We start from the raw sequence: 14,851 nt of genomic DNA, 5'->3' as shown, positions 1-14,851 counted from the left end.
GCAGGGGCCCAATTAAAAGATCCGGCGGGCCGGGGGTAGAGGGTGGGCGGGGCGCGCCCTCGTGCAGGACCTGGTTGAGGTAAACCCGAGCAGCAGGCGGCAAAGCGGCCTTCACCTCCTGAAGTACGCGCCGGGGAGTACAAGGTCTGGAGAGCCCCATGCGCTGAGTGAGCGTCAGGGGATCCAGCCAGTCTCACCAGTCGTAGTCCAGGAGGTCTCCGACTCTTGTGACTTCTGCCAGGACCAAAGTCCACTTGCCCCAGACCCGGACCCCCACCACTGAGTCCCTTGCACCCAGACCCCCCTGCCAAGCCCAGTGCCCCCACACTCAGGACCCGCCCCCCCAAGGAGCCCCAACCACCTTCACCTGGACACCCCACAGAGTCCCATTTCCCAAGCACCCGGAACTCCTCAATAAGCCCCTGTGCATCCAGATTCCCTCCACACCCAGACCCCCACTGAGCCGTCCGCCCCCAGATTGCCTCACACAGAATCCTCTCAACCCACAGCTGGATCCCCTGCACATTAAGCCCCTCCACACTTGGATCCTGCCAGGCTGAGTCTTCTTGTTCCACTGCTAGATGGGCAGCCTGGGTTGGGCATTCATGTGAGACTCTGTCCCTCTCACTTACTATCTTGGTGCACCTGGTGTGAAGGGGCAGGGCCCCAGGTGTTTCTGGAGCAGGACTGGCCCTTGCGCTTGTCAGGGTGGGGTGCAATCTTACTGCCGAGTCCATATCCCAGGGGGAGAGGGCTGCAGGGCGATCTGCTCCCCACTGCCATGCTGGAGCCTCCACATTTATTTATTGACAAAATTTGCTGAGTTTTTATTTTTTGGTGTAGAATTTTTAATATTTTGGTGCAGAATTCCTTCAGGAGTACAGTAAGTTAGGAACTATTGGGAAAGGGATAGAAAATAGGACAGAAAATATAATGCCACTATATAAATCTGTGGCGTGCCCACAGCTTGGATACTGTGTACTGTTCTAGTTGCCTCATCTGAAAAAAATGATATAGTGGAACTAGGAAGATTCAGAGAAGGGTAACAGAATTGATCAAGGGTATGGAACAGCTTCCATATGAGAAGAGACTAAGAGATTAGGGTTCTTCATCTTAGAAAAGATAAGACTAAGGGGGAATATGATAGAATTCTATAAAATCATGAATGGTGTGGGAAAAGTAAATAGAGACATGTTATTTACCCTTTCCCACAATACAAAAACCAGGTGACACCTGATGAAATTAACATGCAGTAGGTTTAAAACAAACAAAAGGAAGTACCTCATACTCCTCATACAATGCACAGTCAACCTGTAGAATTCATTGCCAGAGGATGCTGGGAGAGCCAAAGTATAGATAAGTTCATGGAGGATAAGTCCATCAATGAAAATTAGCCAAGATGGTCAGGGATGCAACCCCATGCTTGGGGCGACCCTAAACCTCTGACTGCCAAAAGCTGGAAGGGGAAGACAGGGTGACTCTCTTGAACTAACCTGTTCTGTACACTCCCAGTGAAGCTCTGGTACTGGCCAGTGTCAGAGACAGGCTACTGGCCTCGATGGACCATTGGTCTGACCCAGTAGGGCCATTTTTATGTTTGTTCGACCTTAAATTGATTTTTTTTTTTTTACAGTTGGTGAAAAAATTGATTTTTTTTTATTCAGGCTGATCCAAAAAATCAGTTATTTGCCCAGTTCTAATCATGATCTATATTTTTTGCATATAGTACAGTATAAATGGCTTATTTGTAACAAATGGAAGGGTACTGCCTGTTGATGCTTTGATCATTGAAGGCTTCAGTCTTGCACTGGGATCTGCGCACAGCTCCTTTGCCTTCAGTGAAACGCCACATGGTCCCAGAGGTCTGCCTACATAGATCCAGCATCAGGATTGGCACCTAATGTTATACGCTAATATCTGAAGCTTAAGGGGAGCCCTTGTTGGTCCCAGACCAAGGAAGGCACACAGATATTCCTGTGGCAGTACAAGGAGGGAGGAATTCAGAATTGGGCACTTTGTCTTCAGAGAGCAGAATTTCAATAGGCTAAAAAAATTCAAAATGTAAAGGTGGGCAACACCGAGGATCTCACTGGGCTGGATCTGGCCCCATGGGGCCTCCAACTGAGGCTGCACAGCCATGTATCTTGAAACATAAGCAGTCAAATTCGATGACAGTGCATCAAACATGAATTTGGCTTTGTTACCTGGGGTTTTCCTGAACCCAAAGCTCTTGATAATTTTACTCTCTTCGAGGCAGTGTCAGGAAATAAATCAGTGGGGACACAGCATGTCCATCTGATAAGTCGTTGGTATAAACACTGCAAATAAGAGTGCTTTCACTTAAAGCTTTTACTTTATTTAGTCTCAAGCACATACACGCATCTGCAACAGGCTAGTAAAGCATCCCAAACCTATATTTACCCCAAAGTCTGGAGTGGTGTTTGAGTGGTTCAGCAACAGGCTTCTGGTAGCCAGCCTGCACGCATCTGGTAGCCAGCATACACGCATCTGCAACAGGCTAGTAAAGCATCCCAAACCTATATTTACCCCAAAGTCTGGAGTGGTGTTTGAGTGGTTCAGCAACAGGCTTCTGGTAGCCAGCCTTCCATCTGCTGCTGGGGATCTTAAGATGTGTCCATGAAGTCTATCTAACTCAGACTTTCCCCCTTTTTTATGCACGTTAGTGTGACATAGTTCTTAATCCAAAAAAAGAACCCCAACCCCCCTCCCCACAAAAAATCTTAAGCAAGAGTTAAACAGGAAGTTTCCAGCCGTTAGTTGAACAGATATGTTTTTGCAGAGTCCTCAGTCTCGTGGGCCCTGACAAACACAGACCAGAAGTCAAATATAAACAGACTTCCTGTTTTTCAAAGCTGCATATTTCAGTAGTTTAAAAGAAGCAAGACAGGTCGGCTTATGGTCACCCCCTTCTCCTCCTGGCCTGCCTAGTTATGCTAAGGTTGCTGCTAAGGCCTTATAGCGTAGCTGCTTTTGGCAATAAGCGTAACAGTCAATATTCCAGTTACTGGCAATGGCTGAGGCTTTTTGCTGGGCTGTCAAAATCTCCCCCTACAGCTTATTAAACTAGACCTTCCAATCAATACCTATAGCATTCAAATATTCTCTGTGGAGCAATTATAGCTGTAGGACCAAGTCAATTCAAGTTCCACTCTTTCAAAAATAACTGAACTCAATCTATACTCCCAGAAAGAGTCTGAACACTGGAAACTAACACTCTTCTTGGACTTGCTGCATAAATGTTCTGTCTTGTAGGATACAAAATACTGTATCTGCCCAAGCACCCAGGGAAGGGTGGTTTTTCAAAATACAAAGAAAATGGGTCTGAGTCTAAGAGCCTTTCAGTGTGTGGATTTTTTGTTCATTTTGTCATATTTGGAGGAAGGAGGAGCCTGTTTCTGAAAACTCAGGAGCAGCTAAAATTTGGGTGAGGAATGGAATACACTGATAGTCATAAAGAAATTGGCTTGTGATTGAAGATACATGTTCTCTCTACTCCCCTGTCTCCCTCACCTACTCCATAGGGATTCATCATTAGCAACATTCTGCCATTCCAGATATACAGCAGTGAACTTAGTTGTAATTATTCAGATGAGCTTCTTACATTAGGTGTAAGCTACTAATAGGTAAATGCAGGCGCAGGTGCTGGGAGAAGAAGGTGAGTGGAGAGGAGGTTTGTTCTGCTGAGAATTGGAGTGGTGTGACAGGCTGTACCAGGTATTTGTTGCCCCTAACCCAGTGGCTCAGCTGCTGTGGTGCACGTGCCCCATGAAGTTGTCCTTTTGGAAGAGAAGACCAGTGAGTTCAGACCTCCAAGGGTTGCCTAAAGAGGCTTTCCAGGATCAGTTGCTGGTGGAACCAGCAAGATTTGGTCCTCCAACAGCTAGAGAGGCTGGGAGAAGGAGGAGACCAGTCAGGACCCAGCAGGCCAGATAGAAAAGGGCTGGCTGCTGCTTTTTCAGAGGCCAGTTCTGGGAGAGGCTGTGACAAGGAAGGAAGGATCTCCCTGTCTCAAACCTAAGAAATTAAGCTAATCAGAGGCTTCATTCTGACAGTATTTCTCTGGCTCAGTGGAGGACTGTTATCATCTTTAATACCCAGGTGGCCATTTAAAGTGTTAATTCACTTTCTGTAAAATAAAGATGAGTCCGCTCCATGGACACCTGGCTCAGCATGAGCCTGTGACAGATGGGTTTTAATAAAAAAGAAGAGAAACTTTTCCAGATAACAGGTTTTTTTTTTCCCCCAGTGGTGCTATCCAGAATGTCAAGGTATGCTTTCAGATCAGCAGCCTAAACTAACCGTGTCTAAATCAGTTTAAGAGTTACATGTCATCTCTGATCTGCACAGATAAGCTAGCGCTGAGAAGCGCTGCAGCTGAGGGCATGCAGCACCATGCCGGATTGGACACTTGCAGGGGTCCAGAGGCTCTAGCAGATTTCATTGCAGCATTAGGTTGATTATGGCCTTGAACCTGTAAGCTTATGCGCATCCTTAAAGTGACTCTTTTCAGTCAAGAGGAACAGTCATGTCAGTAAAGTGAGGGTCATGCATGAATAAGGGTCTGTCTACACTCTGGGAACTAGGCTTGCAGAGTTCCTGCACTGCAGGTGTGCTGCCACAAGACCTTCGTGCGGACGCAGCCTACGTGGACGGAAGGGATGTTCCCATCGCTGCAGGAAACTCCATCTCAGCTTAGTGGTGTCCCTACTGGGGGTTATGTCGGCACTGCTGTGGTCGTAAGGAGTGAGGATTTTTCAGACCGCTGACCTACTTAGCTACCTTGACCAAATTTTTAAGTACAAAGCAGGCCTGAGACTTTGCAGGATTGGGGCCTTAGTGTGCAGTGTCAGAGCAGCAGGGTTTGCCTCGACAAGTGCCTTTTAACGTCACAAAACACGTCACTGCCCCCCAGAGTAGTTCTCACCCCTGCCAGCCGTGTCTGATTGTGATCTGGCTGTTAGTTTCAGTACAGATGTCAGTGCGTGGCACATAATCTGAATGGAAACAAGGCTTTTTGTGGATTCACAGACTAGTAGTAATAGCTAGAGATATGGCAGTGCAGGGATTGGGATGGTGAATTTGAGGGCTGTAGGAACTACATCACCATTTATAGACCAACAGGGCGGGATAGGTAAGGGAGTCCAATATATTATTCAGGGTGCAAGTCTGGAGATGCCAGGCACATGTCAAGCCCTTGTGCCTATGAGAGCCCCAGTGATTGCATGGGAACAAGAGTCCATCCATACAGGTCTGGTGGCAGGGTCAGGACCTAAAACTTTAAATCCCTGTTTTACAGATTCGTAGGAAATAGATTTTATTTAGTAATTAACAGCATGGGTCAGAAAATACTGGACTTCTTGTCAAGCATAGATTTCCTCACAAGTGTCCGTTGTGACTATGAGAATCATGAAGACAGGAATTTCCAATTATCTTTGGAGTGGATTGCCAAGAAGATAGGCAAGAGTCTTCAGCAATGTTTTTGTGGAGAAAGGAATTTCAGTATTTGCTTTCTCTCTTAAAATGGGACTAGAACAGATTAATATTTTAATCATTGAAAACATTTAATATTTGGCTGTTCATACAATCATTCCCACCCCTCTGTATCTTTAAAATACTACACAGATGAAGACTTTTCTCTTCTGAAGTTATGAGTTATTTTACCAGCTTTCCCATCTGTACTTTTCTGTGTGTTCCTTTGCAAACTTTATACTTTTCCTTTAATTTTTTTTTAATTTATTTATTGCTAAATCAAAGTCACACACAAGAAGCCCATTTATTAGGATAACTGGCCTAGAAATGAAAGCAAAAGTAATATAACATCTGTGCAAGAATTTTTTCCCCACTAGCCCAAGTGAAGCAAAAATTGATCCTAAAACAAACTTGACATTCAACCTTTTTGTTCCTACACATATTCTGAAATCCTTAATGCTGTCTGGACTCTCCCGTTGTCTCACAAAAATTGGACAGCTGCACATACAGTGTATTTATAGTACATTATCTAAACCAAAAAAACAACGAGGAGTCTGGTGGCACCTTAAAGACTAACAGATTTATTTGTGCATAAGCTTTCATGAGTAAAAAACCACTTCTTCAGATGCATGGAGTGAAAATTACAGATAGCGGCAGCTGTTGGCCGGGTGCCCAGCTCTGAAGGCAGCGCCCTGCCAGCAGCAGCGCAGAAGTAAGGGTGGCAACACCAGACCCTGCCACCCATCTCTGCTGCTGCCTTCCGAGCTGGGCGTCCAGAGAGCAGCAGCTAGAAGGGTGGCAATACCAGACCCTGCTCTGCACCATCCTTATGTCTGCGCTGATGCTGGCGGTGCCTCTGCCTTCAGAGCTGGACTCCCAACCAATGCTCTCCAGCTCTGAAGGCAGCGCCACCGCCGGAAGCGGTGCAGAAGTAAGGGTAGCAGTACCGCAACCCCCCCGTAATGACCTTGTCCCCCACCCCCCCACACACAGCTCCTTTTTGGGTCAGGACCCCTACAAGTTGGGGAGGGATAGCTCAGTGGTTTGAGCTTGGGCCTGCTAAACCCAGGGTTGTGAGTTCAATCCTTGAGGGGGCCATTTAGGGATCTGGGGCAAAAATTGGGGATTGGTCCTGCTTTGAGCAGGGGGTTGGACTAGATGACCTCCTGAGGTCCCTTCCAACCCTGATATTCTATTCTATGTCTATGAATTACAACACTGCAAAATTTCAGATTGAAATAGCTGAAAGCATGAAGTTTACCATTTTTAAAATCCTATGACAGTGAAATTGACCAAAATGGACTGTGAATTTGGTAGGGCCCTAATAATGATACTGGCCTCTTTTGTAAAGCACTTTGAGATCTACTGGTGGAAAGCGCTGGATAAAGTATTTATTATTGTTGTTGATGCTGAATAATTTTTGTTATTTAGTGGTGTCAGAGTCAGACCATACTTATGTCTCTCAATGGGAATAAAAATGTGGGAAAGGCTTTGTTTGTGTGTGTGTTTGTTTGTTTAAAGAATTTTGAAAAATAACAAGAAAAAATATAAAGCTATTTTATAAAGCATGAAAGTTTTTAACGTATTAATGGTCCTGAAGAGTCTATATTTTCTCCATCACTTATTCCATTTCTCCTTGTTATGCAACAAGGAAGTCGGTAATACAGATGGTGTTTTACAATCACTGAACACATTTTGAAGCTCATAAATGTAATGTAAACCGTCAGTGGATATGTTATTTTCCCTGAGTCAGAGCTGTGTGTGTCTTCAGCTTAAGTAGAAGATGGAAAGCATTTTGTGAGTTATCAAGGCATTATAGACCCTCATAAAGAGTCAAAGGTTTGATTTCATGGCCCAGTGGTATCTATCAGTAATTTGTCACTTTTGAATATTTTAATTCTCCCTTTCTGTTATGGCATTCAGTAGCAATGCTATTATTCCCTGCAGTATTAAAAACTGGCTGCCATCTACTGATCATTTAGATGTACTGTTCTGTGAGCTACCTCTGCTGAGCCTGCAATATGCAGTAATTCATTTCCCTTTTGGGGCTGAAAATGAGATTTGATTCTTTGGCCTCAGTATTACGTGTATTCCTTAAAATCCTGTGGGGTTTTTTCTCAGCTGTCTAAAGAAATATTGTCTTGTTAGGAGGATAAGCAAAGCTCTATCCCATGTTGTATGGCTTTGAACAATTTGAAGTTAAATCACTTCAGCTAATATCTACCAATGGATACTAGCTTGCTAAATTCATCAGTGCAAGAGATCCACTTGTTGCTACCTTTTCACACCTTCTGGTTGCTACTTAAGTCACGGGTGACCTATTAGAGAAGAGAGTGCCGTGCAGCATTAGTTTACATGGGGATAGTGAGATGGAGAAGGAATTTATTACAACCCCGTGCCTCTTGCCGCAAGAAGACTTACAGTGAAATTACTCTCTACATCATATCTCAGCTGCGTCGGTTGCTCATGTGGTATGCCAAGCTCTTCCTTAACTGTAACTTACTGCGATTTTGTTTGTTCAAGTGAAGACAGATGAATGGCCATGAGGGCTGGCAGTCTCCCAGTACCGTCCTGTGACTCTTATTCTTCCCCCATAACAAACCTGTGACCTTTCGTGAAAGTACCTCTGACAGTATCACTGCCTGAATTATGTTGTAGGGAAAAAATGAGCATGCAGTAATCCTGACTTTGTCCTGGGGGATTTTAAGTACTGGGGAGACAGTTTGATCACTCTCAAGGGGGAAATCGGCAGATAGTCCTTTTTTCAAAGAGAAGGATATCTGTATGGAGGACAGCAGGCTGGTGATGTCAGGGAACGCTCATTCAGATGAAGCTCGGGCCACATGTCGACATTAAAGACTCCATGATAAAAAATATCGTACTTACATTCTGCAGTCATTAAGTTCCCCCTGTTGGTTCAGTGGGATACAATATTCTTCATGTCGTATCCTACACTATTGTGTAGTGTTGTTGCTGTGCTCTGTTAAACAGCTGCCACGCTCCGCTTCAGAGGTGGCTGCATTTTACTGAGGGGCGGAAGTGATCCCTGTATTCATTTTCTATCTCCCAGGAGTGCCTTCACCCACAGTTGCACAATTGATCAGTTGAAACTGCTATAAAAGTGCCAGGTATTATTATCATGCTCCCAAGAAAGAGAATTCTGTCCTTCTCTTGCTGCTTGTTAAGTGTAAATATTTATTGTGTGTTTTTTTTCTTTTCCTTTTGTTCATCCAGTTAGTTCTGCACTGTGAATCCTCTGTGAGCCTGCCCTTGTCTGTTCTGCTGGAAAGGTATTGTGAAGCGTTGTCAGCTCTCTACAATGTCACAGGTATATACTCCGTTCACTTCTATCAACAGTCCATTTTTACACTGCTGCCTATCACTGCCGTCAGAGAGCACACTCAAAGTGCCCTCAATCCATGATGGTATATCCCTACTGAGATAAACATAGCTGAGCCACCTGGGTCCTCTTAGCAGGACAGTCTGTAAGGGTTTGGTTTTTGAGCAGGCCCTCAGATTTTATATTCCTGGAAACAACTGCAGGCATGATTTGGAAGGTACCAATCGCTCCGGGAGGACTTCATAGCCCTTAAACGTCTGTTAGTCGAATTGAACCAAATCAAGCAGTGAGACACTGAAGGGCTGTAAACAGTGCCCACACTTCCTCCTGGACACCAAACTGTGGTGCAGACTTGGAGCTGACTCTCTTTTCTGTAACTTCAGAGCCTAAATGTGGTGATCTCAGCCCTCAGATTCTAACTCTAGCTTTTCAGTGTGTGACAAAGGACCAAAATGAGGCATGCCCCAAGATAGAGTATAATGGCACATAGGGACTGACGCCGTGGGTGCTCTGGGGCTGGAGCACCCATGGGGAAAAATTAGTGGGTCCTCTGCACCCACTGGAAGCCAAGCTCCCCGCACCCTCCTCCCCCTCCCTTGAGCGCGCTGTGTCCCCACTCCTCCGCCTACCTCCCAGCGCTTCCCGCCCGGCTGCTGCCAAACAGTTGTTTGGCGGCGTTAGCACACTCCGGGAGGGAGGGGGAAGAGCGGGAACATGGCGCACTCAGGGGAGGAGGTGGGGCTGGGGCAGGGATTTGGGGAAGGAGTTGGAATAGGGGCAGGGAGGGGGCGGAGTTGGGTCAGGAACTTTGGGGAAGGGGTTGGAAAGGAGGCGGGGCAGGGATGGGAAGGGGCGGGGCAAGGGCAGGGCCTCATGGAAGGGGTGGAGTGGGGGCAGGGCCGGAGGCAGGGTGGGGGGGTCGAGCACCCACAGGGAAGAGGGGAAGTTGGCACCTATGTAATGGGGAAGTTTGAAATGATATGAGAATCTTTTTTAAATGTGGAGGAACATAGAAGTTACTATTTAGGGTTAGTCTTCACTACCTTGCTACACTGGCGCAAGCTCTCCTGTCGGCATAATTACTCCACCTCAGCGAGAGGCGGAAGCTATGTCGGTGGGAGAGCGTCTGCTGCCAACATAGCACTAGTGTGGACAGCACTTAGGTCGATGTAACTTGTGTCGCTCAGGGGGGTGGCTTTTTCATATCCCTGAGTGACATAAGTTACATCGATTGAAGTGGTAGCGTAGACCAGCCCCTAATCAGGTCTCATGCCTCAGGAAATGACCAACACCTGGTGCTCAAGAGGAAGGTAAAATCCTCTCTATGATACACATAGCTTCACTGTGTGTGCCCGCATGGCCAACAATTTCCTCCTGACAGTAACAGGTGATCCACTTATTGCCTTAGCTGTACCTTAGTTTGCATATAAATGTGTGCAATGACTTGCATACAGCAGCGACATTGAATTCTGCACTTTGTGGCATTACTTTCTAGGCTTTATGCGATGTATTGCTTTTTTTAAAAATTTCAATTTACCAGTCATTTATTTCATCAAATGTCCTTACTCTTCCATAGTATGAGACAAAGTACAAAGGAAAGACCGATCAGTTTTCTTGATGTCTTTCATAATTTTGAATACTTCATTCAGGTGTCCTTTGCCTCTTGAATATTATTTTAAGTATTACGATAAAACTTGACATTAATTCAAAATGTGCATTTCATGCTTCCCCATCCATGGATTTAATTGCACAAATTAAATTTCACACCAGCCAGTCTGAGATGTTGGCAAACAAGCCACTTCTTAATTGCTGGCATAAATAATGTTCTGGGCTCTTTATGCAGTGCATGAATATAACAAAACTTATAAAACAGATTTCCACTAGTGAAACAGCATTTTAAAGAGAGAGGGGACAACAGAAGTTAGAGAAGGCAAAACGGGAGAGCCTAGTTGACCGTGCACCCTCATTGTAAGGTACCAGCAAAACACCAATCTCAGAACTAACCAGACTTTCAATCTATAATGAAGCCATCCAACTTACTACTTTTATGTAACACACCACCCTTGGCCCTAGTATGTACTCTTTAAACTTTCTTTGGGTGTGCTTTCTCTCTCTCACTCACACACACTCACATTCAGACACACACACACACACACAGCAGACAAATATCTTGAACAAACTTTATTAAGAACCACGGAGAACAATCCATATGAAAATCCTTGTTTGTTCTATCTTATCTGTCGCTCAGTCATGAGAGCTCTGTAACTCAGTCCAGTATCTTAGTTTCCTTCCCCCAGAATTGCTAACCACACATGAAATTGTGTACTGCCCCTTTAAAGGACAAGCTGGAGTCTTCAGCTTTGGGGTTGGATTCGGTGACGTCCTGAGATCTCTTCCAACCCTAATCTTCTGTGATTCTATGACAGCCTGACTGTACTCAAGGAGGCCCTGCCCTAGGGCTGGGCTATATAGACAGGAAGATGAAACTGAACAAGCTGAAGGGGAGTAGAAGTTGTACATGGTGTAACGTATGGGGGTTTCCTCTTCTGGGCGGCAGGAGATTAGTCCTACTAAACTCAGCTACTCTGCTTGGTGAATTTTAAGTTTGGGAATGCTCCACAAGTGTTCTGTGGTAAGGAGCTTGTAAACTGTATTGTGATTGTTCCTGTCCTGAAACCCTGGTGAAAGGGGACATGCTATTTTGTTAGTATGTGTTAGCTTCTCCTTGGCCTGGGCTGTTAAATTGTACCCAATATTGCCCCAGCTGGGGGGGCAGAATTAAGGTGGGTCACTCCCACGGCACCACACTGCTGTGGGGGTGGGGGGTGGGGCGGGAATGTCGCTCTGCCAACACCTTTGTGCTTCGCTTTCAAAAAATTTTCACGCTACGTATAATGAACCAATGGTGAGAACTGCCTTTTTGTACCGTCACCCCGGTGTAAGTTTAGCGCTATACTGAATAAATGGCTCTGTAAATAGAGTCTAAGTGTATTTATCTGACCAAAGAGGGGAGGGTAAATGACTCTCTCTCAGTGGGTATTGCTTCTTGGAAAAAATCCCTCGGTGACCTGTCCATGACTCCTTGGGGGAAGTGTATTGACACTGCTGAATGGTGGCCTTGCCCGCACTGCAGAGCCTACGCTAGCATACCCCCTTGTGTGGGCACAGCGTTTGCCCACAGAAGGAGTTTTTTTGCTGGTGGTGTAACACCACCTACCTCCCTGAACGATGCTAGCTATGCTGGGAGAAGCATTCGTCTGTAGGAATAGCTGTGTCTGCGCGGAGGTTGACTTAGCTGTGTCCCATGGAGCATGGTTTTTTCCCACCCTTCCAACTGACATATCTATGCCAGTATCAATTTTCAGGGTAGACCAGGCCTGTATCAGCTCAAGGTGGGTTGTATCTAGTTCTTGCTCTGCTTCTGCATGCAAAGGGGAAACTGCCAAAGGAGCTTGATTTCTCAGTTGTAACTCAGCTGATGTAGCCACTGGCAATAAAGGAGTCTCTGTAATACGTTGGCTACGGGTATGTGTGGGCCACACACACGCCAGGATTTTCAAAAGAACCCCTGGGAGGCCAGGCACGCAGATCACATTGAAATTCAATGGGAGATGGGTACTCAACTCCCTTAACCACCTCTGACAAACCCACCCTGTATCTTTGCACCCGATTTGGTCATCTTTGCCCTTTCCTGTGTACCTCAATGGCCAAGTAGCACTTCTGATGCATTTTTGGTCTCCACGGAAGTCTCTTGCCCGCATGTTTTGGCCCATGTGCAATTTGTGCAATCTGGCATGTTGTTTCTGGCAGCTTCTTTTGACCTGTAAATGAATCCTCAAAGGTCTGGTTTGTGGAGACCCAGCTGAAAATCAGTGTTGTCCAAAAAATAAAACAGATGGTGGCTGGCCAGTGCTGCTGCCTGGCGTGTTTCTGTCTAGGTAAGAAGTTTCAGAGGGGTAGCCATGTTAGTCTGTATCAGCAAAAAGACCGAGGAGGATTTGTGGCACCTTAGAGACTAACAAATTTATTTGAGCATAGGCTTTTGTGGGCTAAAACCCCCTCCATCGGATGCATGCAGTGGATAATACAGTAGGAAGATATATATATATACACAGAGAACATGAAAAAGTGGGTGTTGCCATACCCACTATAACGAGAGTGATCAATTAAGGTGGGCTATTATCAGCAGAAGGAAAAAAAAACCTTTTGTAGTGATAATCAGGATGGCCCAGAAATGGGCAGGGGGAGGATTCCCTTGCTGCAGCGGCTGCAGAAGACAGCTGTAAGGTTGTCTCCTGAGGCCCCTCTTGCCATCCCTCCTGTGAGCAGCAGGACAGGTCTAGGGCTGTGTGGGAGGGGATGTGTCAGGGCACCGTGCAATGCTGCAGAGATTCTGGACAGTGCTGCATCTGATGTGGTAGCCCTGGGAGGTGACCACAGCCCCTTGGGCCTACCCGGGTTGTTCTGAGTTACCTCAGGAGTGTCTCCACCTCAGAACAGCCCAGGATTGGATGGGTGCAGAAAGGTAACTTAAAGCCACATTAGCTCCTCTTTCCTCTGGGCTGCAAGGCGCAGGCTGCACCTGTAAGAGGTTCAGCACAGAAATTTACTCAAAGTGTATCTAGGCTTGCCAACTTTGTAATATGTAAAAAACGGACACCACAGGAGGAGTGCCAGAACCTCCCCTTCCCCACCCCTTCCCCCTAGGTCTCACCCCTGCCCCACCCCTTCCCCCCAGGCCTCACCCCTGCCTCACCTCTTCCCCCAAGGCCCCAGTCCTGCCCTGCCTCCTCCCCGTGAGGTCCCACCCCCCAGTTCGCTTCTCATTTCCCCTCCCCCCTGCATGGGTCGGGAGGGACTCACCTGCAGAGCTGGAGTTGGGAGCTGAAGCTGCCCAATGCAGGCAGGAGGTGGCCCTGGCTGAGTAGGGGCTGGCGAGGGTGATGACTCTGCGCCTCCCTGCCTCCCCTGTCCACAGTACCCAGACTTTGGGTGTCCGGTCAGTAGATCTGACCGGACACCGTCAGGTCCCTTTTTCAACTGGACTTTCTGGTCAAAAACTGGCCACCCGGCCACACTACGTGTATCACATTTCAATGTGCTTATGTTGCAGGTGACATGCAAAATACCACTGGTCATTCTGCACAGGCATTGATCAAAACTAGGTGCATGTGTCCCGTCTTGTTTGCTGGCTGAGCTGGGACAAGTCACTTGCCCCTCTGTGCCTCAGTTTCCCCATTTGCAAAATGTAGATAACAATATTGATCTTTGTAGAGCACATTGAGATCTGCTGATGAAAAATGCCATGTAAGAGCTAGGTATTACTATGATTGTGTGTTTGCGACCCTGCTTTGGCGTCATTCCAATCTAATTTAAGAAGGTAGAGCCAGATGTCCCTGTGACGCTACAACAAATAGATGTAACCAGCATTTCAGACCTTTGTGTTCGGCCTCCCTGTAGAGGACTTGCACTGGCTGTGTGTCTTGTTTTGAATATGTCCCAAGACAGACTGTAGCTGTGTACAGCTGTGGACAGCTCTAAATAGCCTTTCATAATCCCTCCAGGAGATAACTGACACTGCAGACCCTGTGTCCAGTTCCAATTTTAAGGGATTCCCAGCCACTCGCAGTTCTATCCAATACTAGCTGGGCTTTGTTTATTGCGTATCCGTCCATGCCAGTTTTATTTGTGGAGTCACCCTCGCTGTCTGGGAATCTTTCACCCACAGCACAAACGACTTTATTCTTTCATATGAATTTTTTTACACTTGTGTATACTTTTATTTTTGTGTCCTTTCTTAGGGTCCGCGTGATACAAAGGCCCCTTTGAAATAACAATCATCCAGCTTACGGTCTGTTTATGCACACCAAATATATTTAAAATTACATTGCTCCGTCCAACACTTGGCTAGTGTACCACTAATTTGGTTGGTGTACATCACCCACACCCTGAGTCGTTCCTTCTAGGCATTTGGTTGCAGCCTCCATTGGCAACAAATATCAACAGCTTAGAAATATGTAA

At 46.2% G+C, this 14,851-nt stretch overlaps 1 protein-coding gene across 1 annotated transcript in view; it reads left to right on the top strand.

Moving 5' to 3' along the window:
* Nucleotides 1-14,851, top strand: part of CRHR2 (corticotropin releasing hormone receptor 2) — a 255,839-nt gene that overhangs the window by 18,583 nt on the left and 222,405 nt on the right. The window contains exon 2 of the mRNA XM_077809521.1: nt 8,725-8,818. Coding sequence (XP_077665647.1) covers nt 8,725-8,818 — 94 coding nt within the window. The remainder of the gene's footprint in view (nt 1-8,724; nt 8,819-14,851) is intronic.

The sequence above is a fragment of the Eretmochelys imbricata genome, chromosome 2, assembly GCF_965152235.1.
Source record: "Eretmochelys imbricata isolate rEreImb1 chromosome 2, rEreImb1.hap1, whole genome shotgun sequence".
Lineage (NCBI taxonomy): Eukaryota > Metazoa > Chordata > Testudines > Cheloniidae > Eretmochelys > Eretmochelys imbricata.
The sequence above is the reverse complement of the archived record's forward strand: the minus strand, read 5'-3'. Positions and strand labels throughout refer to the sequence as shown.